The sequence below is a fragment of the Prenolepis imparis genome, unplaced genomic scaffold (assembly GCF_030444845.1).
Source record: "Prenolepis imparis isolate NDT839.2.m4 unplaced genomic scaffold, iyPreImpa1.0 SCAF_13, whole genome shotgun sequence".
In the NCBI taxonomy this organism is placed as follows: Eukaryota; Metazoa; Arthropoda; class Insecta; order Hymenoptera; family Formicidae; genus Prenolepis; species Prenolepis imparis.
In genome coordinates, this window is record NW_028141171.1 from 4,972,142 (window position 1) to 4,999,025 (window position 26,884).

General features: G+C 31.7%; 3 protein-coding genes and 1 long non-coding RNA gene across 5 annotated transcripts in view; 1 reads left to right on the forward strand and 3 right to left on the reverse strand.

The window, feature by feature from the left end:
* Positions 1-26,884, reverse strand: part of LOC145944696 (uncharacterized) — a 216,568-nt gene that overhangs the window by 55,200 nt on the left and 134,484 nt on the right. The window lies entirely within an intron of this gene.
* On the reverse strand, positions 4,791-5,765 carry LOC145944480 (uncharacterized). The gene is made up of 3 exons (XM_083052829.1): positions 5,554-5,765; positions 5,231-5,462; positions 4,791-5,144 (listed from the first exon to the last, which is right to left on the reverse strand). Exons 1-3 carry the CDS (start codon positions 5,569-5,571, stop codon positions 5,074-5,076), a joined length of 321 nt encoding a protein of 106 aa, XP_082908955.1. The 5' UTR covers positions 5,572-5,765; the 3' UTR covers positions 4,791-5,073.
* Positions 10,355-11,780, reverse strand: LOC145944471 (uncharacterized). The gene is made up of 2 exons (XM_083052814.1): positions 11,624-11,780; positions 10,355-11,007 (listed from the first exon to the last, which is right to left on the reverse strand). The coding sequence occupies exons 1-2, from the start codon at positions 11,675-11,677 to the stop codon at positions 10,579-10,581; spliced, it is 483 nt and encodes a 160-aa protein (XP_082908940.1). The 5' UTR covers positions 11,678-11,780; the 3' UTR covers positions 10,355-10,578.
* Positions 21,554-26,884, forward strand: part of LOC145944689 (glutamate receptor ionotropic, kainate 2-like) — a 181,160-nt gene continuing 175,829 nt past the window's right edge. For both annotated transcript variants that reach the window (XR_014426723.1, XM_083053221.1), the window contains exon 1: positions 21,554-21,796. The gene's annotated coding sequence lies outside the window, so the exon portion shown is untranslated. The remainder of the gene's footprint in view (positions 21,797-26,884) is intronic.

Sequence of the window (26,884 nt, forward strand, 5' to 3'; positions counted from 1 at the left end):
TTTAAGTAGAAGTTAATTTTTTTCTTTCTACTATGGCATAATAATTATAACAATTATAAGTTGATAACAATAATATTATTTATATACTTGTTATTATAACATTATATATATTCATTACTAAATAATAAGTAAATATTTCATCATTATAAAACTATTTATATATAATTATTGTTCTCTCTATTAAGCAAAATGTAAGATATCTAAACTGTTGGCTATCTAAATTACCAAAAGATCATTTCAATTGACATTATTTTGACTTTTCTGTTCTATTTGAAATATCTAACAATGAGTCATAATGTTTAAAGAACGCAATTTCTTTCAAGTGTCTCACACATTTATACATACATATGTATATAAAAAAAGAAGATAATATTATAACTTACATAGTAAATTGAACATATTGCATATCTTCTTTATATATATATATATATATATATATATATATATAAGTGTGAGACAATGGAAAGAATAAATTGCATTCTTTAAACATTATGACTCATTGTTAGATATTTCAAATAGAACAGAAAAGTCAAAATGATGTCAATTGAAATGGTCTTTTATATATATGTATATATAAAGAAGATAATATTATAACTTACATAATAAATTGAACATGTTACATGTTTTCTTTCAACAATAATTATTATAGAGCAAACAGAAACACATTTTGAATTATTTTTATATTGAAACATTGCGGAATCTATATGATTTTATTAATTGTTTTTTCAACATTTTAAAATATAACATTAAATTTTAAAAATATATTTATATCATAAAATCTTCTTGTTATTTTGTTACAACTTTATTTATGTGTATATGTGTAATTATGATTTATTATTTAATTCTTTTAAAATATTCTTGAGCGACATTTCGAAAAAGAAGCAAAAATATGTATATACATATCATATCTATACTAATGTATATGTAACTAATATATGTATTTATATATATATGTATATGACGGGTCATGATTTATCTTTGCAGGACGAGTTCACTCTGCATGTTATTAATGATAAAATTGAAAGTTGATATATCATTAACTTTTCATTACCACAGGTTGACTATATTAAGCGCGCCTGTATGAGAGTTAAATCAGTAAAGTTTGACTTCTTCAGTCGACAATATCATGAAATGGCTGATGCGTTTATATTACCTTTCTCGGTCTGAAATTTATACAAATTCAATATTAATTTAATATTTTTTAAAATATAATTTAATATTAATAGACTTATACTAATTCTATTTCGAATTATACTAATTTTATTAAAAAATAGTTCTCGTATAGTTAAGCTAGTTTCCTAGCAGAACTGTCGAAATGCGACCTGCATCTCATATATATGTTCGAAAATACTAATTTTTCGTATAAAATAACTGTTTAAAAAATTTTCTCATTATTTTTATCACCAGAACTTTTTGGAAAGGCATTGTACATGTCTATAACTATACGAGAACTGGGCTAAACTTCCGTATCCGACCCTGGTTCGATTTTGATAAAATTTTATAAGTATATAGCACTTACTAAATGTAATCGAACCACAAGTGCGAATGTACTGAAACATTTAGTTTCCGAGATATAAAATTTTTAATTATTTAGCCTGATTAAGGATTTGGGTGCAATTCAAAAAGCAATTTACGTTCGATTTAGATAAAACTTTGTGAAGATCTTTTTTGATCAAACTGGAAGTTGGTAGAAGGATTTTTTGTGACCAGAACGAAAAGATGACTTTTTATAATTGAATAATAAAGGTGTAAGGAGGGAATATCTATGTCAATTTATTCTTTGGATATATGATTATGCTAATCCAAAATACTCGTATTTTCGTATATAAAGGTGAGCTGCTGGTTGTATTTCAAGAGTTCTGCTTTTTATAAAACATTTCTCGTATAGTTATAAACATATACAATGCCTTTCTAAAGAGTTCTAATGATAAAAATAATTAAAAAAATTTTTTTTTAATTATTTTATCCGAAAAATTTGTACTTTTGAATATATACGTGAGCTGCTGGTCGCATTTCAACAGTTCTGCTTTTTATAAAACAGTTCTCGTATAGTTATAAACATGTACAATGCTTTTTCAAAAAGTTCATAGATAAAAATAATTAGAAAATTTTTTAAACAATTATTTTATCCGAAAAACTCGTATTTTCGAATATAAAGATGATCTACTGGTTGTATTTTGAGTGTTCTGTTTATTATAAAATAGTTCTCGTATAGTTATAAACATGACTTATACGATATAGATTTTCGCCGCTTTATATCAACGTCGCTCTATCGGTTAGGATGTCAGACATTATGGTGCAGTGGTTCTAGGTGCTTTAAGAAACAGAGTAGGACCTGTTGCACAAACCACTGCGGTGATCGCGTCGATTTCACCTTTCATGGCCGTTGTCAAACCTACCTCCGGTTCTGCAAACGTAGTCGATCCAACTGCGAGTTTGGTGACTAGACCTGCTACTATGGTTCCGCAACCGTAGTTGAACTAGTAGATAGGAAAGAGTCTTTTGTATCTTTAATTCGAAGTATTAGACTCTCCGTCCGAGCTGACGCATTAACTGTCTCCTTATGAAATTGTATAAATGAAAATTACAATATGATTTATTACAGCTCCGAGCGTTGTGACTGATCCTGTCAGAGCGATAGTCGCGTCTGGAATTGCTAATGGAGTCTGGTAAAATAGAACAATGAAAGCACACTTCCGAAGAAATACGAACTCAGCAATATCTCGTCCGTAACAATCGCATATACTAGTACTTTGAACAACAACTGTTTACTCATATTAGTTAAGAAAATTTCTCTATTCTGTAGCATTTTTAATAAATTAAAATTATATTATGAGTGGTAAAGTAAAAAATTATACGCTCAAATTTTTAAAATTATTTTTTACATAATATGTAAATTTTATTTGTCTGATAATAATACAGTAAATCAAGTTTTGAATATATATAATATATATGTTTTGCATTTAATGCAGTTATTTTATTATTTTATTATTTTATTATTTAACATTTATATAAATTTATATTGAATTACGTGCTATACACACACACACATATATATATATATGTTTAAAATTTTTATAATTACCGATCAAATGCTATGCATTGTCTTTAATTGTAAATTTAAATATACATTATAAGATTTAATTATTATTTATAACTCAAGTTGGTAAATACACATTATAAGATTTAATATTTTGTTACAATAATTACTGCAATAAATTTTGTCGATTTGTAATTAGAAATATATGTATATGTTTTTAAAGAACTTTAATTGATAATAAATTATTCGTTGTTTATTTTATACTAATTTGTGTAATCTATCTGCTTACCGTATCACAATCGCAGGTGCGCTTCTAGAAACTATCGCGGCGGGATTTACGAAACCGTCGGACCAACTCTCATTGCTATCACTGCGATTGCTGGCGGAATCACAGGTACTTTCAAATCGCTGCGTCGCTCTCGATCGGGATGGGCGACTGTTATTGCAATTATTATGAAAATCATTATGAAAATTTAAAAAACTAGCCTGGAGGAGAGAAAACGATAAGACTTGGCTACTCAATTAAATTTAATGGCGGAGAAATAAAAAAGATATATGTTTAAATAAATGTAATACATCTTTATTTTTAAAAATACGTATATAAATAAATATATCTTAATTTTTTTAGAATTACAAATTTATTTATACATAACACATATACACACATGTATTTATATACATGTGTAATGTACAAATAAATTTGTTAAAAAATTATTATTATAAATAACTGGACTATCTTTGTCTTTTATAGTATTTGTTTTTTATCTCATTTGTGTGCCACAATGTCATCCACACACCCGGAACAAACATACAATTGCTATTTCTACATATGTAGATTATCATAATTCTGGCATTGGACATTAGTCTGCGTGATGGATTAAGAATCTGGGATGATGTCGCTCAAGAATGATATTGCATCATATTCAGAATATATAGTGATAATGACAAACAATGATGTGTGATCCAACATGCTATTTTTATTTATAATACCAGTGACAAAATTAATAATAACGTATATATTATTAATATATGCAATAAGCGCATTGATTTCTTAATCTTTCGAGAATTTTAAAACTTAATTGTTTATTAATTGTTTTTAACTTATACAGTCTACTAATCTTTAGAAGTATAATACTTTTTTGAACGGAAAAATTTACTTTTAGAGCCAGTTTCACCAATGTCGGTTAACTTCAATCTACGACTAAACTATTTGTATATTTTTAAGAACGTATCTAAAAAGAGACAAAGATATTGTAGTTTAACCAGAGGTTGAAGTTAACCGACTTTGATGAAATTGGCCCTTAATGATACATGTTACGCTGACTCGTAATTTCGATGTAATATTAATGAAATTCGCTGTAACACAATAGCTACAGTATCAAGAGTATTATTTTTTGTTAAATTAGATGTATCTATATTTTTACGGAATAAGCAATATTTTATCGTTGCTAATATGTGCATTATATTTATAAAAAAGATGAAAACATTTAGTTAGTAAATTGCAAAATTGGACTTAATAATATCTGTAAGATACATAAGGTAAACTCAGCAACTTGTCGACTTTGCTTTATGCATACTCTTTTAATATCAAACGATAACGATGCAAACGAAACTTGATATAATGTATTCTGATATGATATATTCTGCATTAAACAAATTTGCACATTTTTTATGAAAATTAATGTGATGAAATTGTAATAACTATTATATATGAAATACAATAAAATCTAAAACAAAATATTACAAAATATTAATTTTAAACTTTTTATTTCTTTTACAATTATTCACAATGCATAATCTAACTATATTGATAAACCATCACCAAGTAAAACAATAAGATCAGATGTAATTTAATTGTAGATACATTATTATAAATTTTCAAATAACAATTATAAACTTTTCTTATTTTAATACTTATCTATTTTAATATATTTGTAATTTTAATATATTTGTAAGCTTGCGTTGATTGTAAATCAAACCAAGTGTAAATCAGGATCTAAATTCAGATTCTAATTAAGAAAAATTTTTACTTTTTAATTTATTTTGCTATAAAAATTGTCTTTACATATTGGTATAATTCGGCAGAGGACATCTTTTATTTTCCCTTTTTTCAAAAAAATAAGTCTTGATTATCTTTTATTGTATATGTGTATGTATATTTTTAAGATATATTTGAATATAATCTCTTACCAATCGAACGTCTAAATGCATTAGAATTATTATCATCATCATCTCTACGTATACGTGGCTTAAGTTCATCTATAGCTGGTGCCTTAATTTCTTCTCTACGTATACGTGGCTTAAGTTCATCTATAGCTGGTGCCTTAATTTCTTCTCTACGTATACGTTGCTCAATTTCTGACAATTTTGCAGCTGAATTTTTCATAGGAAACAGAACCAACATTATACAGGAAAGTAAAATCTGAAATGTCAAGTAAAGTCGAAGCATTAGTCTTTCAACGTTATTCGCATTGCAAAAAGTAACAGTTAAATAACGACTGAGTAAAACTTACAATGTATTTCATATCCATTTTAAAGGATTTCTTCTGTTTTTTTTACAATCACTTTTTAATTTAATGTTATTTAAAAGAAACAAGTATATGTTAAATGCACTTTTTCTTGTTTAGAAATAATAATATACGCATATGTGGCATATGCTAAACGAAAACTGTTGACTCAAAAACGATACCAAAAGGATAATTTCTAGATACTGTATGCCATTACTGCCACATGTGACAACTATATATACAGAATATACTGCTGTTATCATACTAATTATTACATTAGTTTATGTAAGTAAAGTAAATAGAGGATATTTTAATTACTGAATATCTAGAATAACAGAAAAACAATTTATGAAGTAAAATGACATTTTTTTAATTGCCTCATATATTCACAAAAAGATAAAGTCGCTCAGGAATGATATTGCATCATATTCAGAATGCAGTAATAATGACAAACATTGTAAAACTCGTCCTTCATTTATTCACGAATTTAGTATCAGATGACTTTAGCTAATTGTAAGTATGAATAAAGACTTATTACGCCGATTTCTACATCGGTTACAATGTGAAAATATCATCTTGAAGATCCAGTTTATGACGTCAGTCAGGCAGTATCTAATCCTGTGTTTGACACATGTATAAAATAAGTCTTATTAATTGTACTTTCAAGCGTAACATTTAAAGAGAGACAGTTGCAATATGTGTGTACGTTAAAACAATAAATTTCCATCCTTTTCGTACTTAAATACAATACAATTAAAATAGAAAAGCTTATAAAATTTCTTTTAGATTTTGCTCTATTCCATGCTCTAATCCATGGAAAAGCATAATATATTTTAACGCTATCGCTTTTTTTTTTATTTATTGTTCCCAAGATTACTTGTAAATGAGATCTATGATAGAAAGAATTTATGAGAAAATCGGCAAGATTTCAGCTGGCAATTCAAAGAGGGTTTTGCGCGCGTGGAAAATCCACGAAAGAGGATTGAAAAAGTCATCGCGGAAAATACAGTCAATGAAGTTGCCGGTAAGCGAGCAAACTTTATTGTACTTCATCAACCGAGTGGTCGAAGGGGAGCTTGTTATGTCGGAAGTATTCGCCGCCGCGTGCTTGATGAGAAAAGTTTAATCTACTAGTCCGTAATGCACTTTTGTGTCACTCGTGAAATATATAAGTCGAGCGGTATCGAGCTGTTTTGGAATAACGTTGCCGATGCTGGTCATTTCACAGCGTGTGCGTATCTGTAAAATTAGACGGCAGGTTATTTCAAGAATATTTTGGATTTTTTATAAATAATATAAAAAAAAGTTTTTTTTCTATTTTAACGATTTATGAAAAAATGCGAAAGTACGCATCGCTTCGCGCGCATTTAAATTACCGGCTCTATATCATATTAAGTCTTTTAATCTGAAATTTAAAATTCTTTCGAAATATATACCATATTGCTATTTTTCGTGGAAAATCGTTCTTTTTTTGGGAGGTTTCCGCAATAGAGAACCGCGCGATGACGTTACGAATGAAATCGCACGACAACACCAACCCGTCGAGATATGCGCCGCACGTCCGCAACGAACCGAGTTATGCAAATTCGCGTACGCGTAATTCTGTATCCGTTCTCATTGGTCGGGACGGATGCACGTCGTTGATATTGTTCTCAAATCACTCGACATGCTGACGTGGGACCCGGGGAATGAACGCGCAGCAGCGATAGCAGCCGACGATGATATCCCGGACTCCGATGCGATTATGCTCTCTAAATGATACGGATCCGATTGGGAATACATACATTGATTTACTACGCGTATTCAGCAATACGTCTGAATCATTCGCATGATTTTGCCCGGACAACGCGCGTTTCACGCACAGTGACGTGTCTGCCTTTATATGAATACCTATATGTTTTAGCTCTTTGAGCTGTCAAATGATTTCGCAGTAAAACTATCTATCGGATTTGCCGTTGCCCTATTAATTTTCCCGGATATAATACAATATATATTCCCCTTGTGTATATTTGATATTCGCCGACAATTGATATTACTCGATATCACGGTTTTGTTGCGGTATTAAATTTATTTAAAATTAAGGATGCAAACTGATATTAGGATAAACAGTTGTTTTGTCCTAAAACTTTAAGCTTTGATTGAAATAATTAATCCTTTTATATTGATATGTATTAAGGACAACGAAAATTGTTTCTTACAAACTTGTACAATATTGAACATTTACAGCAAATTTCCATTTTTTGCACAATAATTTTGTAACTAAGAGACTCGAGTCAAAATAATTATTGTTAAAATAAACACTACTTAAGAAATTAATAAAATAATATAAATTTGCTATCTATTTCGCGTTTTTCAAAATTTAATTCGAGAAAAAATCTTTTTTAAACGTTCGAAAATTATTGATAATACTTCGCCATTTCCTCTAAAAAGAACTTTTTAAATTAGCTAAAGAATCTGTTAAAGAATCTATTATTTGGGATTAAAGAATCGATTATTTTAGGATTAATTATTCCAATCTCGCTTAATGATGTCACATTATTTAATCAAGCTATTATCGAAAAGTAAAGCATCCGTAAACAGGTACACAGTATTCCCAAGCAACATATGTTGAAATTCTACAATATGTGCTCCAACTGTGATTGCAACTGGAGTATCTATAGACAGCATCATCATGCATCGGTCCAGCGAACATCGTAAACGTAATAGCTGCGGCGCAACCATTACATTTCAATCAGCTTCCCTACTGCATACATGTATTCATGACCCCCAACGTCGAAAGACTTGTCTAAACTGTCTTATCTTTTTAAACAATGTGATAGTTGTAGCACGATACTCTATAATAAGTCATTATAAAAATCGTTATTACACAGTTTTAAAGGTAGAAATAAAATTCAATTTAATAAATCGAAAAAGCTTTGATATATCAATATAAATTCAGATAAAAAGGAGTAATAAGAATAGATATTAGGTGCAATTTATTTTTAAAATCTTCTATATACTTATTTTGAATGTTGTTGAATCCTTTCTTTGGACCATTTTTAGCATATCATGGGGCGAACATCTTGACCTCCGCAATAAAATACTAATATAATAAAATATAAATATCAAATTGTCACAAATGGTTGCAGGAAATATATCGTTAAGCGAAATATTTAGCGATCCAAAATACATTTTGTATCGAAATAACGCTCTATCAGAGAAAGTCACTGCAATTACAGATTCAATTATTTATTAGTCCCCGAATCCTACTAAATAGAAATTTCGCAATTCCTTGTTTGACTGTTAATTTCATTTTCGTATTGGAGTAAGTATTAACAATAGAAGAGAGTTTCTGGAATTTTGAAATTGTGTGTTCCGTGTATTACAACATACATACAATGTAAAGTATTTAATAATTTAGACTATTTAATAATAATTAATTTATAATGTAGATTATTCGCACTAGTAGTTACACAGTTGCTTATCGAATATTATTTTCTTTCTTAAAACTTATATCGAGTCAAACGACTATTGTATTCAATGTTCAAGTAGTGTGAGAGAGGGGTAGAAAAATGCTGAGTCTACATAATGCAAGTTACGATCGAAATACATGTCAGGAAGAAAATGGCTCGTGCAAGGACAGTAAGATAGCGGACTAGTCGACATTGGCGATCGTTAATTGCTTTCTTAACTGTTATCGTCGATGAAATTTATATCGCCGTTTCTGTGTACATAAATGTCGCAATACTTTTGCTAGTTAGAATTTATAACTCTTCGATATACCCACTTTTATAGCCACTCCTGTATATGAAAAAAAGTAAAAGTCATTGAAATACAATGATTATATTCTGTTATACTCAGGGCTTCTCAATACATATGTAATGTGTTTTGATAACGAGGCAAATTACTCAGGGAAAGTACGGTAAATTCGTTTAAAAGTTATACAATAATTTATTAAAACTGTGTCGCAATTAACATGTTAGTAGGGTTCCTTTTTTTATGTAAACGTGAGAGACGAGTACTTGACGTACAAGCAACGTAAACCTTGCACCGGAAACTCGTTTGTCAACGTTCTGCTTTTACTAAGTAAATGTATTTACTTAGTAAAAGCAGAACGTTGCAGAATTTAGGGTACGTACTATACTAGGTCTCATGCTTTTACCGGTGATTCAATTCTGAGACGGTTTGTCCTTTTCACGCGTGAACTTCTTCCGACCTATATATACGGTGAATAAAACAGCATATTAGCAAGTGTAAAAAAATCACGATTTTTCTCTGCTTTGAAATTTACGGAATTTTATTTCCAACGTGCACATTGAAACAAAATGTACAGATTATAATTTAAGCAAAAAGAATAAACATTGCATATGACATATATAAATCGCGATTTACGATTATGCAGCATCCATGTAGAAAAGATCATATAAACACATATTGTTATTTTTATATATAATAAATTAAAGAGTATAAAAATTAAAACAAAAAATTAAAGTATAAATGAATAAATAAATAATATTTCGAAATATATTATTCTAGAATGATATGTGAATGTTAATTATTAGCGCTGCATATTCAGCAAAATTCATGTATTTTTCTTATAATCTTGCATCTCATTTAAATTATTCAATATTAAAGATATATAAATATATTGATTTTATAATAAATAAATGTTTAATTGTGCAATCTCTCTATTTATCTTTCAGCTAGTAAAAATAAAAAGTATTTTAGAATTAAAAGATAATTAAACAGTCTAATAAAGAAGTTAATAGGATATGTTACATGCAGTTAATAAATCTCGGTATTTATTATAAAAATATATTTTATTTTTCATGTGAACAAAAGTACTTGCGATCACTAGTATTTTGCGATTGCAACATGTGTAATTTACAATAAATATTTAAATTACATGTTACAGTATTTGATGATCTCGTATTTAATCAGCATATAATTGTATGTATATATAAAATTATATATATATAAACATTATATATATACATTAAGTGACACACAGTATAGTCGATTGTTTCAGTTTAAATATTTTAGAGTAAAAGCTTAGGCTGCAGTAGAACTAGCAGCTGCAGAGGATCCTGCACCACCACCAAGGCCTCCTGCTCCATAATTGCCTAAAAGACCTCTTCCTAAGAGACCTCTTCCTAAGAGACCTCTTCCAAAGAGACCTGGTTGTTCACTAGGCACAAGTCTCGTTGCAACAGAGTCTACAATAGTGTCCGCAGCTCCGTTCAGAATTGCCGGGTGACTAAGACCCGATAATAGTCCTCCATTGACGAAACGATGCAATAGACCAAAGTTGGGTGGAATATTTAAACCGCCTAAGCGAGTACGAAAATCATTTATGTACGAGTTGAAACCGCCGAGAGCACCAGTCGCAAGACTATGAGAAAATTCACCAATATCTAGGAGATTTCTAAAGTGGGGCAGATCATGATGAAATAATCCCAGCAGTGGTATCCCTTGTATCACCTGCGTAATAATTATACAAAATAATTATACAAAATATTTAAACAATATAATACGTACAGTAATATTTAATACTGCAGCGTAATGCAAATAATTATAGTTATAAATATAATTATAGATAATTATAGATAATTATATAGATAATTTGGAAACTAATTTCGATATATGAGAGATCTCGAAACTTTTATTTTATTATTTAGCAATACTAGAACGCCGAAAGCGCTAGTAACTATTATGCGGCTAATTGTCTTATTATGATAACGTAAATGGATAAAACTAAATATACTGTAATATGCATATAAATTAAATTATTTATTTTATTTTATAAATTTATTACTATATTAACCAGTTAATCTACTATTTAGTTTACAATTTTTATGTATCGAGATGCTCTTCTAAATCATCTTATAATATTATTTATAAATATTATTTTTTTATTCAATTAATAGTTAAAGTTTAATAATCATCAATATGAAATGCGATATCATCGTAGTCTCAGGTGACGCAAATTTAATTTTAAAAATTCATACTAGAACATATAGGTAATTTAATTACGTTCAATCCTTTTCCTATTTTATTATAAAATATCGATATCAAAAATGTTATGATATGTACGTACATTGGCAGAAACAAGCGCCAAGAAGATGACAGACAGGACGTGTCTTCGTACCATGATGAATATTCAAATAACACCTTATTTAGCACAAAATAAACCACTTATACTTACTTGTGCTAAGTAATTGCACACGACTAATTGCTCTCGTTCGGAACTGTCTTTTTATATTCACAATGACTGCATATTTTCAGATTCGCATGAATAATCTCTATCATTTGGATAGTATGACATCCAAGGTTCCTGTGTATAGACGTGTCTTTAAACATTGATATGTCTCGTTTCTGCATTTATCGGTTTTCGGCTCTTCGCACGATTTCGATTGCGGTGCAGACGCGATAACGTAAACAGGAATATGCTTACGATAGTTACAGTCGAAGTGCGACGATCTCACGTTTGTCCTTGAAGAAATTCTCCGCATAAGCAAAATACAATATTCACGAATGAAATTTAAATAAGTTAGTAAGTGAAAGACATGTGCGAAAAAATCAAATCAAATCAATTTTTTCATAACATCAATACACAGATAACAACAAAAATTTAATATATTTATTAACTTGCTTTAAAAGAATGCACGTAATTTAGAGGTAATAGCAAGAAACGTTTATACTGCGGATTGTTAAACAAACAATTTTTCGAAATCATTCGTCTATTTTGATAAACAAACGAATAATAATATATATACATATATATACTGTAAAAAAAATGTAATGCATTACATAAAAATATGTAATATTACATAAATAATAAGTATAAAATGTATACATTTTTATTATTTATCGTGTAATTTTATACTTATTATGTAATTTTACAAATTTTTATTTAATACATTACATTTTTTTTATACGTCGACAATATGCGATTGTCATCAGCCTGTTAATGCGTATATAGTATTCGGAAATGCTCGGCTGTTGTAAGTTTTAATTAGACAAAATTGATTATCTGTATAACTCTGTGAACATACAGTGAACGCACAAATCATTGCGAGCAAAGGGATATTCTTCTCTCCTCTCGTTAAATCCTAAATGAAAAATAATGAGAAATATCACGCACAGATGCGTATGTAAACGCAGCCTCCCATTATTTATATGTATAAAGCTTATTACTATTTAATGACGATTACGGAGTAAGCTAATTTTGTCGTTTTAAAAAATTATAAATATAACGCTTTGTCGTCAATATAAAAATAAATAATTTTAAATAAAAAATGTAGGAAAACAGAAGGAAGAGAAATAGGAAACAAAACAAAAGGCGAATAAATAAAGAGAAAACATAATACATAAAGAAACAAGCAATACGAATAAATAGAAAGCGAAATCAAACATTTTATATGACATATCTAATTATTATTGTTATATTTATTATAGCTAGTTATTATATTTAATTCTTTGATATGTAATTATAATATTATATTAATTTTATGCTCGATACATAATATCCATAAATATGCGCAATTATTGCTTTTAAATTATTCGTATAATTAATTTTGTAATTAGTCTTGTAATTATTTGTGTATTTATTATTTTATTATTTTCAATTATACAGATTCTTATTTTCAATTATGTAGACTATTAACTAGATCCTGACTAAATTAAACCTTGTTGCTTTCGAAATAATTAGCGAGTGTATTAAAACAAATTAATTTAAATAATTTAAGATTAGATTGAGATAATTGAGATAAAAATAATATCTGAATTTTGAATAAACTCCCAGTACAATTAAAAAATATAGACAGAAAAAAATATAGATAGAAATATATATTTTTCTGTATATTCTTCCTTGTTCTAAGGAAATTGATGAACATTATATAGCGAAATCACATAAAATTGCATCTTGCGTTTGAACAAATAAATGTTCGAATAAACTACACCCTGAGCCTTTATTACGTCATCTGTTCGAACTTATTTTTGAATTAATATAATATTTATCAATTTCCTTAATACTTGTTTTTTAACTTTGCTCTTTATTTTTTTTCTTTTATGTGTTTATTCTTTCTTTAATCTAAGAACTTTAAATGTTACAAATTTTAAAAAATGTGAAAAAAGCATCAAATAAAAATTTTACTAAAGAAAACTTAATCAGCTTCATTAAAGAATTTATAGATAAAGTTTGTATATTTTGTGTAGATAATAGATTATTCCTTCCACGTGTTTTCCTATATGAAAATTAAGTCGTTATGAGACCGTAATGAGTTGTAATTGAGAATTATTAAGAATTATAACGAGGATATGACGATGCACGTGTGGTCAGGCAGTTTTTATTCTACACAGTTTTACCGCATGCTATTGAAATTCACATAAACGACGTTGCGTTATGGGATGTCAACGAGTGTCAGAACTACCGGTTGGCACATTCTCGAACTGCATTTGCATTATCGGGCATTTCGGCATCGCAATCGTGATGACGATGTAAGCGAAACTGTCGTGCAAACGACAGTTGAGCGAAAACGAGCTCGATGCAAATGACTTCCGCTGGCTATGAAATCGTTAATTTGAAAGGAGTTGATCCATCCATTCTTATTATATATGTATTTTGTTATTTTCAGCGATCAAGTTAATAATTTAATTCTCCTTAGGTTTTATTTGTCTTATTTGCATGTTTTTGTAATATAGTAATTAAGATTATTCATTAAAGATCATTGATCAATATTATTGATAAAATTATCGATAATGTTCAAGTTACTTAAAAATACTTCTAGCTTTTAGCATCGTAAATTAAAAAACAAGTCTCAAATATATTTATCAATTGCATGTATAAATGTTAGGTAGGTAGAAAGAAAAATAAAAAATACAGAATAATTTTAACAATTGCGTTTCTCTTTTTCTCATTGTCAGCAGCCCTAATAAAACATTACTCGCTATTCAATCTGTATCTAATCACTTTCCGACAATTTCGAAACGCGGCGTGTAAATATTGCGGATCGATAAAAAAGTTCACGTTGCACAATCGTGATTTTTTTGATCTCGCCAACAGCGAAGCGCGTAAAGCTAACGAGCGATTCCGTAGTACACATCGGCGTATTTTTCCCGATACATGCACGGTACTCACATAGACACAAACAGAGACAACAATACATAAACCCCCGCGCAGAGAGAGTTAACAATGAAATACAATTAACCAGACAATTTTACGCGGGTGCGGAGAAAAACAGGAGAGGCATTTCCCGCTGGTAATCCTGATAATGGCATAACGCAAACCGGGGGCTTGGATGCACTTTGCTCTAATGCACTCAGCATCGCGACCGCCAACAATGCGCAGAAATTCGAAAATAATATCTCATTGTAGGATATATCGTCGAAAATTTTAACGAGACGATAATGACGAGAATGTTAAAACTCGTAATATACTTATATCTTTATATCTGTAATCCTGCGTCTTTCCCCTTTTGTCTCCCATTTTGCATTAATTATCCTTCATCGAAAAAATACATCGGTATAAAATAAGGGACTAATAAGAGCCAGGCACAGATATTAGGATTGTAATAATCCTTTGTACTATTATTAGGAATTTAAAAATGATTTTATTGCATCTAATATCTCGCTATCAAATTATTTATAAATTCCTCTATATTTATTTTGTCAAAAATAATAGTATAGACGAATTTAAAGATAATTTTAACCTTTTTCACACCTAAATTTGTATTTATACCTCAACATCTTTCCGATTTATTAAAAAAAAAAAGAAAAACCTAATCGAAAATACACACACTTAATAAGTGGACGTTCGAGTATTCGGGATGAAGGCATGTAAGAAATCTGAATGCAAGATACGTCGCGTGTGACAGAGATGGCCGCATGCGGAACTGACAATTGGTGGATTGCATGTTCTTTCGATCGGGAAACAAAACCTTTCGCGAGATAACGACGTATCGCGGTCACGAAAGGAGGATGGCGACGGTTCGTGAGTTCTCTTACGAGAAAGCGATCAGGCGTCCCCGATAACGCTATCAACTTTGCTATACCTGTGGGCAAGATAAGTCCCGGCAACGCAGACGCAACGTCAAACGAGAACACACGTCCGTGCGAATTCGGATTTATTCGTTTACACCTCGCTAAAAGGATCGTTCCGCAACACGCAAACAATGGCGTAAAGTAAAGGGATCGCGTCGATTTCGACTATCAAAGATATCCCGGAAGTATAAAGAGAGAGAAGAAGAAGAAGAAAAGCGATAGATAGCGAGGTGCAATTAACCTAATTTCTCGCTATGAAATGATTTAATCTTGACAATCTTAATATAATTACGTCAGTTATTAAATCTGACTTTAACTTTCCTTAATTAAATTTACGTTGCGCGTTTCGGTATCTGCAAACCAATAATTCTTGATCGAGATTTATTGCAAAAAAAAAATTCCTAAGCGCACACAAATGCATGTGCATTATTATTCTACTAATTCGGATGCCTTTTATACGGAGAGTAATTAATTAATTGTTCAATTTATTATCCGAGCGCCGAGATACGCAAAATTTTGTGTGTTAATTAGCGTTGAAGATGTATCTTTAGGCTTAATCTTGGCGGTAATATTAACTTTGACTATACTATTAAATCAAGTGGCCTTCGAAGAGCGGCTTATATTCGTCGAGAGACTCTTTTAACACTCGCCCTTTCTCTACGCCATTGCGAGAGACCTAGGGAGGATTCCCTAATCTGACGGCAAAGGGGCGCCAGACGAAGATTAATGGTCCCATGATACTGGATCTCACCAGGCTATAGCTTCTTCGTATAATTTGTACAAAACTTGCGATTCTTCTCGATTGCATAAAATATCTCGCGTATCAGAATATTATAAATTATTTTTACAATGTTTTATTAAACATAATTCAGCAATTTCATTGAATAACAACGCTTTGTAAAATGCGTCAAAATATTTATCCATGGAGCTTCAATTGTATTAAATATATCATTGTATATTATTTCTATCTTATTTTTTAGAGAGTTATGAAAATTATCACAGACTTTCCCACAAACTTGTAGATTTTGCACAAACATATATACGTATATATTCATAATTATATATATGTAGCTTCTTTTAAAGAGTGAAAATATAAAAATGATTACTAACTTATATATAATTATGTAAAAAATATTGCATATTTAATACTCTATAATTAAATTAAATATACAATTAAATTAAAATTAAGATTAAATGTATAATATATAAATATATAATATATGTATAAACATATAAAATTATAAAAAATTAAATTAAAATTAAATATATAATATATTAAATATAATTAATATATCATATATACGTAAAAGTGATGAATTTTCGTTGAAATAAGTAGGATCAACAAAATATGGATTTGCAGAATATTTTTTTACTATATAGCCATTCTTTATAATTCCACACGCTCCGTAGACACGATCATTTCACTCTCATCTTATCGATCTGAAGAGGTCGAGCATTGGTTTTCCATCTATTCTCGTTACGATCGCGCCCGTCTTCCTACCATCCGCGTAATCTGCTTTTCGCATACAAATCGCGTCGTCCGAGGCCATTATCAAACGGTTATCAATTTTGAATTTGATCTTTGTGACGCGCGCACGGCGAACTTACCCGGACGGACGATTTATGATCCATCGAGGAAAAACTGCGAGACCTTCGCGTGAAATCGCGCAAATTGCTTTTATTACGAGATAAATGCAGACTCCGATGATTGAATCGTCGATTATAAACGAAATATGAAACGATAATAATTACACAGTTTTAGGTAAATATTTGTAAATATGCATGTGAAAAAAAAAACAGATGACAGAGCGTGACATTCCATTATCTAACGTTGTGTCATTCCAGAATTGTAAAGGACACGCGTAATTAAGAAAATAAAACGTGCCGCATGGCATCTATCATCATCATCAGTGTATCTAATTGCCTGCATTTAACTATGCTATTTAACTTATCATTCGGCTGTTATATGGCGATTATCGCCATTATTGCTGCAGACAATTGTAAGCAGCCACTTTTTGCCCGAAAGCTCGAAATGCGACAATAATCTAAACCAATTTAAAGATAACAGCGAAACAATACCGAGGACACGTGGCCATTATAGCGTAATCGCCGATAAATTTTGCAACTGCTTTTAAGATACGTTGCAGGTAATCCTCGCATGTTAACCGCGATAAGGGATAAACGTTTAATGAAAGGACTCGAAATCAACACAGTGTTGTTAAAAGTAGGTATCTCAGAATGCAACATCGCACTCATTTATGCGTTAATTAAAAGCAAAGTGACTGATTCTGTTGGATAGTGGAAAAGATAAAAGAGTATTCTTTTATTGCAAATAAAAAAAAAACAATGTAAACACACAATTTTTAGAAATCTTGTCATTCCCAGAATCTTTAAATTTATTTTTTTTTTTTTTCAATAAATTTATTTATTTTTAAATCTTTATCTCTATATTGTAATGAATTGCGAGTCACTTAGATAATTAACGATCTGTGATTTATGTATAATCTGTATTATATAAATATAAATGTGCGACTGTTGAAACCGCGATTCCATTAAGCACGTAGCGCATAAAGTTTCTCTCGTTTTACAATAATTCAGCGATGCGCAATGATCCTCCCCAATCATCAGTTTCAAAATTATAACACCGGCAATGAGTAACAATCGTGACCGTTCGACCATATACAATGGCACCATTATATATTTCACGGCGATAAATCTATAACCTTTGGATACCGTCCAAAAGTTTTCTTACGCGCGAAAGCTCGGTGGGATCGCGTGAAATTCCAAAAGACGTCTCTGTTCGACAATCTCCGGCGCTTTTTTTCCCTCGTGGGATTCAGTCACGCCCATTCTTTCTTTTCGCTCTCCTTTCTACGTGAAAAGTGCTCCAAAAATTAAATCGCGAGATTCATTCAGCGTATTCATCTCTCTCTTTAAAAGAGACCCAAGTACAGTAAAATAGAGTTAACTTTAATGAAATATCTTGTATTTTTATATAAAAAAATGCAATAAACTGCATTTTTTAAATTCTTTGACCCTAAATTGCGAAGCATTTATGTATATTTTTTTATTTGCGTGCTTCATGATATAATCATTAATAAATATGTCTAAATAGAAAATTTAACAAAGTAAAATTTCATAAGTCTACAAATGCAAAAGCTTGCAAAATTAATTAATAATTAATTATTTTACAAACCGCTGTTACGTAAACCACATATTTCACCCACCTTCCGACATTCTGTAACAAACGTAAAGCGTGAAATTCTTTGGTTTCTCCGTCATATGCCCGAAGATAAGAAATTCCTCTCGCATGTCTGGCTGGCCCTCGCAGACGTTTTTCACTGTCGATGCGTTTGACCGCACTCAAAGTTCTCCACGACGTCCAGGGAGGAGTGTAATTCTCCTGCCTGTGCTGTCGTGGCGAGTGCACCGAGGAATTATTTCTCCGGGATAAGGGCGGAAAGTCTCACCCCGCTCGGTGCCATTAGTAATGGTTTTAATTTGTGCGGCTGAAAGTTTATCCCCCTCGGGCCGGTCTCGAAATCGATCGGCGCGAAATCGATGACGAACGAGTTAGAGGAATGCCGCGTCGGTCGGAAATGGGTTTTCCCCGGGGAAAATGATGCGCCGATCGGATTTCGTTCGCAGAAGTCGCGCGGAAATCGAGGAGAATTTTTGTGTTGTCGCTGCGATATAACCGCGAATTCGTTCGAACGTAATTAATTACTTGATCCGCGCTTTCTTCTTTTTTTATTCATTTCAGATATTGGCCAACGAAGAGTCGCATGATCGAAGCTCTCTACATCGGGAAGATTATTTCGCGTACTTGACGAAGGATGTTTCTAATCGAATCATTCGTAAATTGAATGAAACGAATTAATTTTGACATTTTAATATAATTAATAATCATTAAAGAAAGAAGCTCTTTTTTAATAAAATTTAATTACAAAGTTACTCAAAAATTGATTGCATAAATATTAGGAAAATATCAGAGAAAATTTCATAGATTAATTAAGAGATTCTTTTCATTAGCTTAATATCAGATATATTTGGTGCCTTTATGCATAATGTTTGATTAAATCGCTATTGTTTATTTACTAAAACATTTTGAAATAAATTTCATATTTATTGAATCATCTCATAGAAAAATTGTAAAAATTTTTTAATGCTAATAAGATTAATGACGGTGCTCTCTAACACACTAAAGCGAATATCTGTCACATTCCTCCACCCCTTTTATCATCCCCTAAAAAATACATAACAGTAGCTATACATCGTATATACCGCCATCCTCCGGATGCATAGAGCAACTATTGCACCATGTTCGACTGCAACCAAGCACTTGGAAACTCGATTTCAATCCATCACAAGGTTTGTGTCTCGGCTAACTCGTCGTAAAACCTGTTGCTATTTAAAACTTTTGCATATTACGACATTTTTTTTTTTACATTTAGATTAATGGAACGACTTTGAGATATGTAGCGTTTATCTAACGTTCCCTATAGAAACGTAGAGCTTACACAAGTGCTACTTCTTCTTGCAAAACCTAATTGAACAAGAAGCAAAATGTGATGGTTATAAGATGTCTGAAAAGATGACACAATCTGATATTTCATTCAACGCAGCTCAGTTTCTTTATAAATAATTTTAATTAACATTCGTTGCAGCATTCTGCATCTTATCCGTTTATCTTGAAAGTATTTTGAATACAAAGACAAGCTTTCATTCGCTCTTCATTTAACAAATTTCTTAATATTTTAAATAAAATACGGCTACGAGAAAAATATAAATTACGATAATTATGTTTATCTTATTATATGTATTGCTTTTTTTGCAAAGTTTTAGTTTTTCTATTTAACTTTCTTCTACTAAAGAACTCGCGAATAAATATTCTACATTAATTGTTAAATGTCATGTTTGTAAAAGTTATTATCGTTAATACTTCAACTTTCCAAAATCATCGTTTATATATAAAAGGGATGGAGCGCACGTCTAGGCACGTAAAATTTTTATAATGAAAAGAAGTTTACGGAAAACGGATAACGATCCCTGTTCGTCGTCAGCTAAATTGCCATAAAAGTCCTTTAAGTTTACGGCATGTAGCTGTGCATGAAAAGCATGAAAAAGCTACTAAAATTGGTAGTAGCTGGTAGAACTTAATATGGTGACTTCACCCCCTTTTCTGCAGCGCAATTTCATGTTTCGTGTAACTTTTCTAAAATGAGAGGAGTAATATACCGAAATAAGTTATTTCCTCCACGTTTTACAATAAATTTTCATGTGACTATTTAATCAAAAATTTGTTGTATGTTATATCTAAGAAACATATATATAAATCGATGCATGAGGATGTTAATGAAAAGTATTTGTTAAAGTCAATATTTCATATATTGTATTGTGTGGTTTCTTTCGAAACCTCCCCCCCCCTCCATAAATTCTTTGGAAATTTTAAAGTTATTTTAATGTCGAAATAGTCTTCAAGAAAAAAAAAAAATGAGATTCAACTATTATTTTAGATTGAAAATATTATAATACGCTTTATATAGAAATATAATATAAGAATATAGAGTATTAATATTTTATATACATACATATATAAATACATATTAATTATACATATGTGTGTGTATATATGTATAAGCACGCGATACCATATATTATCATAACATATTTAGTGTAAAATATAAGATCAAACAAAAAATATAGAAGAAGAATAAATTGTTAAAATTAAAAAGTAAAATATTACCTCAACACGACAAGACAAATTACAGAAATATATTCACACCATTCATTCGTTCGCTCCGAACAGCGGCGAGGCGCGCAACTGAACGCGCTCACGTGTCACGTGCTTTCAAGCACGTGAGCGCGCGCAAGCGCAGTAGGACGACGAGCACGTGCTCAGTCGCGGCGAGCGGCAAAGTTCGGGTGTCTTCGGCCATTGTCGCGAGTCGACGACCGAGCGACCGAGCGGCAGTCGCGCGCCGGCCGCTGTCACGGTAGGATGTGTATGTTTATGTTTCCGCGATGATTACGGTTCGACCACCATAGAGGTTATGTTTACGCGCGTCGCGCGAGGACGACGCACGTCTCTACGCACCGATATTCCTGAGGGTCGTCGCTCTCGAATGTCCAAGTGCCCCTCGAAACATCCCAACGATATTACAAGAGTTTCGTGAGGTTTTCCCAACAGCGCCATTGCCCGAATGCTTCGAAAATTGCGGCGAAAAATGTGAGTAAAACGCCGCGCATAATTCTTTTAATTTAAATATTTTGAAACCTTTTATGATAAATAAGTGATAAAATCGAAAATACGAATTAATCAGCATTCTCAAATTACACAACTTTCATCGGAGCGAGATAGTGTAATTTGAAAATGTTGATATATGAATATAATTAGCGCAGTTCTATTTTCCACTTGAAGTTGTCCGCAGTTCTTGAAAGTTATTCGCATCAAAGATACACTAATAAAAATGGAATATTAAATAAAGTTAGATATTAGATGAATGAACAAACAAATTGATTTTTATAATGAAATTAGATAGAATCTTCTAATTTTTTATTATTTATATTGAAAAATTAATTACTTAATACATTCCGACATAGAAATATTCATTATTTTTTCTCTAATTCGTTTTTCGTTATTCATTAAAAGAAGGTATTATTTTTACAAAAAAAAAAAAGAATTTACTTTCTGAAAAATTTATTGAAATAATTAATACTGTATTCTGAAAATGTGAAATATAGATTTAATAATGATTATCTTTTTGAGAACGTAATATCGCGGAATTGAATTTGTTAAATTTTAATTCAAGAGAGTCGTCGCGCAACGAGTGCAACTTTATTATTTCTCCTTGTCTTTTTGTGACATTTCTATGCCTGGTAAAAACAATATACGTCAGTCATTTATTCCAATTTTTGGTGAGCAAGTTTCGTGTCGCGATGCGGTTCTGTTCGGTTCGTTGGCGAAATCGATAACTGCCTCCCGAACCGAAACGAATTGTCCTCCTAGTTTGGAGTTTGCTGTCCGCCACGTGACTTGTCAGCTAACCAAGTCTTTCAATAACTTTCTTTTCGTTTTTCTTTTTTTTTTTTTTTGTACAACTTATATAGCTAATATATAGAGCTTTATATACGATAAACTGTTCTCTATTTATTATATTGCTTTACATACATTAAGTATTACTGTATTTTTTAATTTATTATATTGCTTTACTTTACATTATTACAATTGACTCACAATTATGTCGAGGAAAACGTAATTAATAATTTATTAACGTTATTATTATTTTATACGATTATAGCAAAGATAATCGTAAATTGAATATTAATTATGTTGAATAAAAGCGAATGTGGAAACGTATTAGAAATTACATCATTTGTTCGCATTGTTATATTGATACTAATTGTAACAAAATAATGCAATTGCGTTATAAACAATTGAAGACAATTTTGATGACATAATTATGGAATATATTTAGATTTCTATGGAAAGTTCTCGTAATTAATTACAAGATCAATTACGTATAACATATAATATATTATTCTCTATGTAGATTAATTACTATACTGCATTACATAATTATACAAAAGAAGATTGAAATTATATAGCTAAGTATAGATATAATTGATTAATTTAGAACAGCGAACGATTCGTACTGGATTAATGAATTTTTGATTCCTTCAATTAGATTTTCTGTCTATATATTAAATTATACACGTTAAATTAATTTCAGTAAATTATTCACTGCGCAATTTTCAGTAAATCAGAGAATTCCGGGAAGTATTTTAACGTCGTTATAAAAGTAATAATATGCGAATGAGACAAGGCAGTTTTTAATGAAATTTTGCAATCGAACACGAAGTCACGTGTTATTTTATGCGCATGCATAATCCATATCGATGCTATCGCTTTGATATCGAACGAATAAATTTAATCACTGCTTCATCATTGATCGAGAGAAGTTAAATAATACTTGTCGTTATGTCCAAAATAATTTTAGAAATTATGCATCTCGTTCTCCGATCGTATTTAATAATTTTCGTACATGAGTTACTGAATTATGCAGAAGAGCAAATAAGTGTATAATTATAGTAATTTGCAATTTGTTAAATTGTGCATAGGATTTGTGATAAGTTTGGTGATTAGTTATCATATTTCTTTTATATATGTATATATATTTTATATATAATAATTTAAAATATATTATATATATATATGCTTTTGTGTCGATTTTATTTCGTTATTGTCGAAGAAACTAATAATATGGTGTAAGTACATATTTAATGCATGTTTGTGATTACGATTGCAATAAATAATCACAATTATTTCAGGAATTATACACATGTTAGGATTAAACAATTTGCGCATTTAGCTTATGATATATTAATTTATGAATTAGTGATATTTATGCTGACAAATTTTTGAAAGGATTAAGAAACTTCCTGTCGCGCGTAGCAGCTTGTATCACTTTCGAAATTAATTATTATTAAGGAATCTGACGATCTATACATATAGTTGCGTGTTAAGCATGTTAAGAGGATTCTTAACATCTATATGCGCGCAATAAATATTGATTGTTGTTAACTCTCGATTCCCCGGGTAAGTAAACGGCGATCTATGTATTTTTCGCGGCGTACGAACGACCGAGTAGATTAAAGTGGAGCGTGTTTCCGCCCGCCAGCTTTGCACACTCGCCGTTGTCGATATGGACGATTAAATTTTATTGCATCGCGCGCCGCGAAATGATCGCGCCGGAGTCTGCGGTATCGATATCCAGAGCGTCAAGCGCCGATAAATCGAAGATAGGGCGCGTCCTAGAATCGTAGAGGAACGGAAAAGAAAGGAGTGCACACTTTATCGAGTTTCCCCATCATATCTCGCGGGCGAGATCCTACTAAAGTCCGGAAAACTGGCATACGAACATCGCATACGGCTAAGTTTTCGCGCAGAATGACTTCTTCGATCATTTTTCTTTTTTTTTTTTTTTTTACAAATATGTCGAACATTTATTACGATGAGAGGAAAGGGCAACTTTACAAGAATTGATGAAAGCAACTCGGTTGACGTAATCATCCGGTCACGAGTCTTCCATAAAATTCTCGCCCGCATGAGCGAGAAGAACTACATATTCTGCTGACAGAATGCGAAGTATTTCAGAAAGGTTTTCCTCGCGTATAGAAGAGAGCGTTGATGATGGATCGCCTATTACTCGGCGAGATCGGGGATCGGTCGATATGAATTCGCTTTAAAATAGCACGAGCGGAGAGGAAAGTCTATAAAAAGAAAAAAAAAGAAGGGAGAGAAAAAGGAAATATATCCCTTCTCGCTTAGCAAGCATTTCTCTCCCCGTGTGCTTTCGGCTATCACAGAGAGAGAGAGAGAGAGAGAGACGAGGGAAATGATCGTGTTAACGAGAAATTCCGGAAGATTCACTAACCGGTTTTCCTCCTATTTTCCTGCCCGGAGAGGGAGTCGGCGCTACGCGATATCGCGAAGATGGTTTAGGACGACCGTAGATCACAAAAGGTGGCGGGTGGCCAGACGCGGATCGGCGGAAAAGGGGGTGGCAAAAAAAAATATATTTAAAGCACTCGCGCTCCCCTTCTTTTTACTTGACCGCGTTGTTATTCCGACCTCGCTGACTCTTCGCTCCCTTCGCTCGTCGCCTCTTCAGCTTCATCCCTCTCTCGTGCGCATGCGCATATACCTACATTCGCTGCTTCTTCCGCTGCTGCCTCTTCTATGCCATTAAGGCGTTTCTATGGTCTCGACGAATTATCGCGTCGAATAAAGCGGCGCGATTAAGGCAACCTGGACGCGACGTACAACGAATTGGAAGAATTTCGTATAACAGCCCGCTCATTTTCCCTCAAAGGAGCTTCTCGCGCGAGAGGAGAGGCCGGGGATATATCTTCCCTCCAGATGTTCACGGCCTTTCACCCCCGACGTGCTAATTGCGAGATTACAAATTGCCAGTATGTCGCGATTCCCCCTACGGAAAGGTGGAAGGTGAATTAATTTCCTCGCTTTAATTACGATAACGTTAATCTTTTACTTTGGATTCCTTACATTTCTCACTTACGTCCCGCGCGTGCGAAGGAAGAATTCTTTCACAACTCCATTTTCTTTCGACTCTCGTCTCGAAACTTTGGATATCTATCTATAGAAAAAAACGCGCACAAATATAGAAAAAGTAAAGCGAGAAGAAAATTAAAAAAAAATAGTAAAAATTAAAACTTTGCTCCAACTTTTTGCAATAAATGTGTGTATAGTGTATGGTTTTAAATTACTTTATATTGAAAAAATTGTATGAACTTTGTATTCACCGAATGCTAGCTGAAAGGATTATCTATCGCTGAATTCCCAAGGGATTATCGTTGGATCGTTCTTTCTTTCACGACATTGTAAAGCGAACCGCGCCTCGAATAAAAGAGTCGCAATTACTCAGGTCGAAACTTCGCGCAGGAAAAGTGGAAATAAGAAACGCGTCCCTCCTCTCGCAGTAATAAAGTCGAGTGAAGGGGGATCCGCGCGTTATATGGGAAATATATATATATATATATTACGCGGAATCTCTCCGCAAGAGAGGAAGACGCCAGCCAGTCTGCGCGATTCGCCACTGTATGGCAAACCGCGACATCGCGAATCGCGAACTGCGAAACGCCATTGTTTCTTTTGAAAACTGCCGCGACGGAGGAAGTCCGAGAAAGTTTCGCGAACCCTCCCCCCATTTTTCGCGAAGAAATCGCGTGACATTGAATTAAAATCGAATAATGCCGGCAAGTTTCTGCCAACATTCTTGCGTGCCATCAGCGACAAAACACCGCGGTTATTTCGTAATTTTATCGATTTACGAGACAGCGGCGACGAGAGCAAGAAACGCGGTAGAAGAAGCGCAAGTAGAAGCAGAATGCAAAGTTTGCTGAATAATGCGCGTAACGCGCATGACTTCGTTTGTTGGTGAAAAGTATGTCATGAGAGAAAGATAGAGTGAGAGAAAAAGAGAAAGAGAGAGAGAGGATGCCAGAATTGACATAAATTAAAGGTCTGCTTTAAATGTCTGAAACCATAGTAGTAATTAAACTGTTGTAACATCATAAAAATAAGCACATTGCATTTGATAATTTTTTTTTTATTTTATGTTACAATTTAATTAACATACGTATTTTAAATAGCTTTATCTTTTTATCACAACAGTACATACATATACGCGTCTTATTGATATGTTTAATTATACTATTGTGATAAAAATATAAAGCTACGTACATTAATTAAATTGTAATAAAAAATTACAAAAAATTACCTAACGCATATTGA

Coding starts and splice junctions, on each gene's coding strand:
- LOC145944480 (XM_083052829.1), bottom strand. Junction 5,145..5,230: donor TGCATTTAGACGTTCGATTG/GTAAGAGATTAT, acceptor TTTTGAAAAAAG/GGAAAATAAAAGATGTCCTC.
- LOC145944471 (XM_083052814.1), bottom strand. CDS start 11,677: ATGGTACGAAGACACGTCCTGTCTGTCATCTTCTTGGCGCTTGTTTCT. Junction 11,008..11,623: donor TGGCGCTTGTTTCTGCCAAT/GTACGTACATAT, acceptor ATTATTACGCAG/GTGATACAAGGGATACCACT.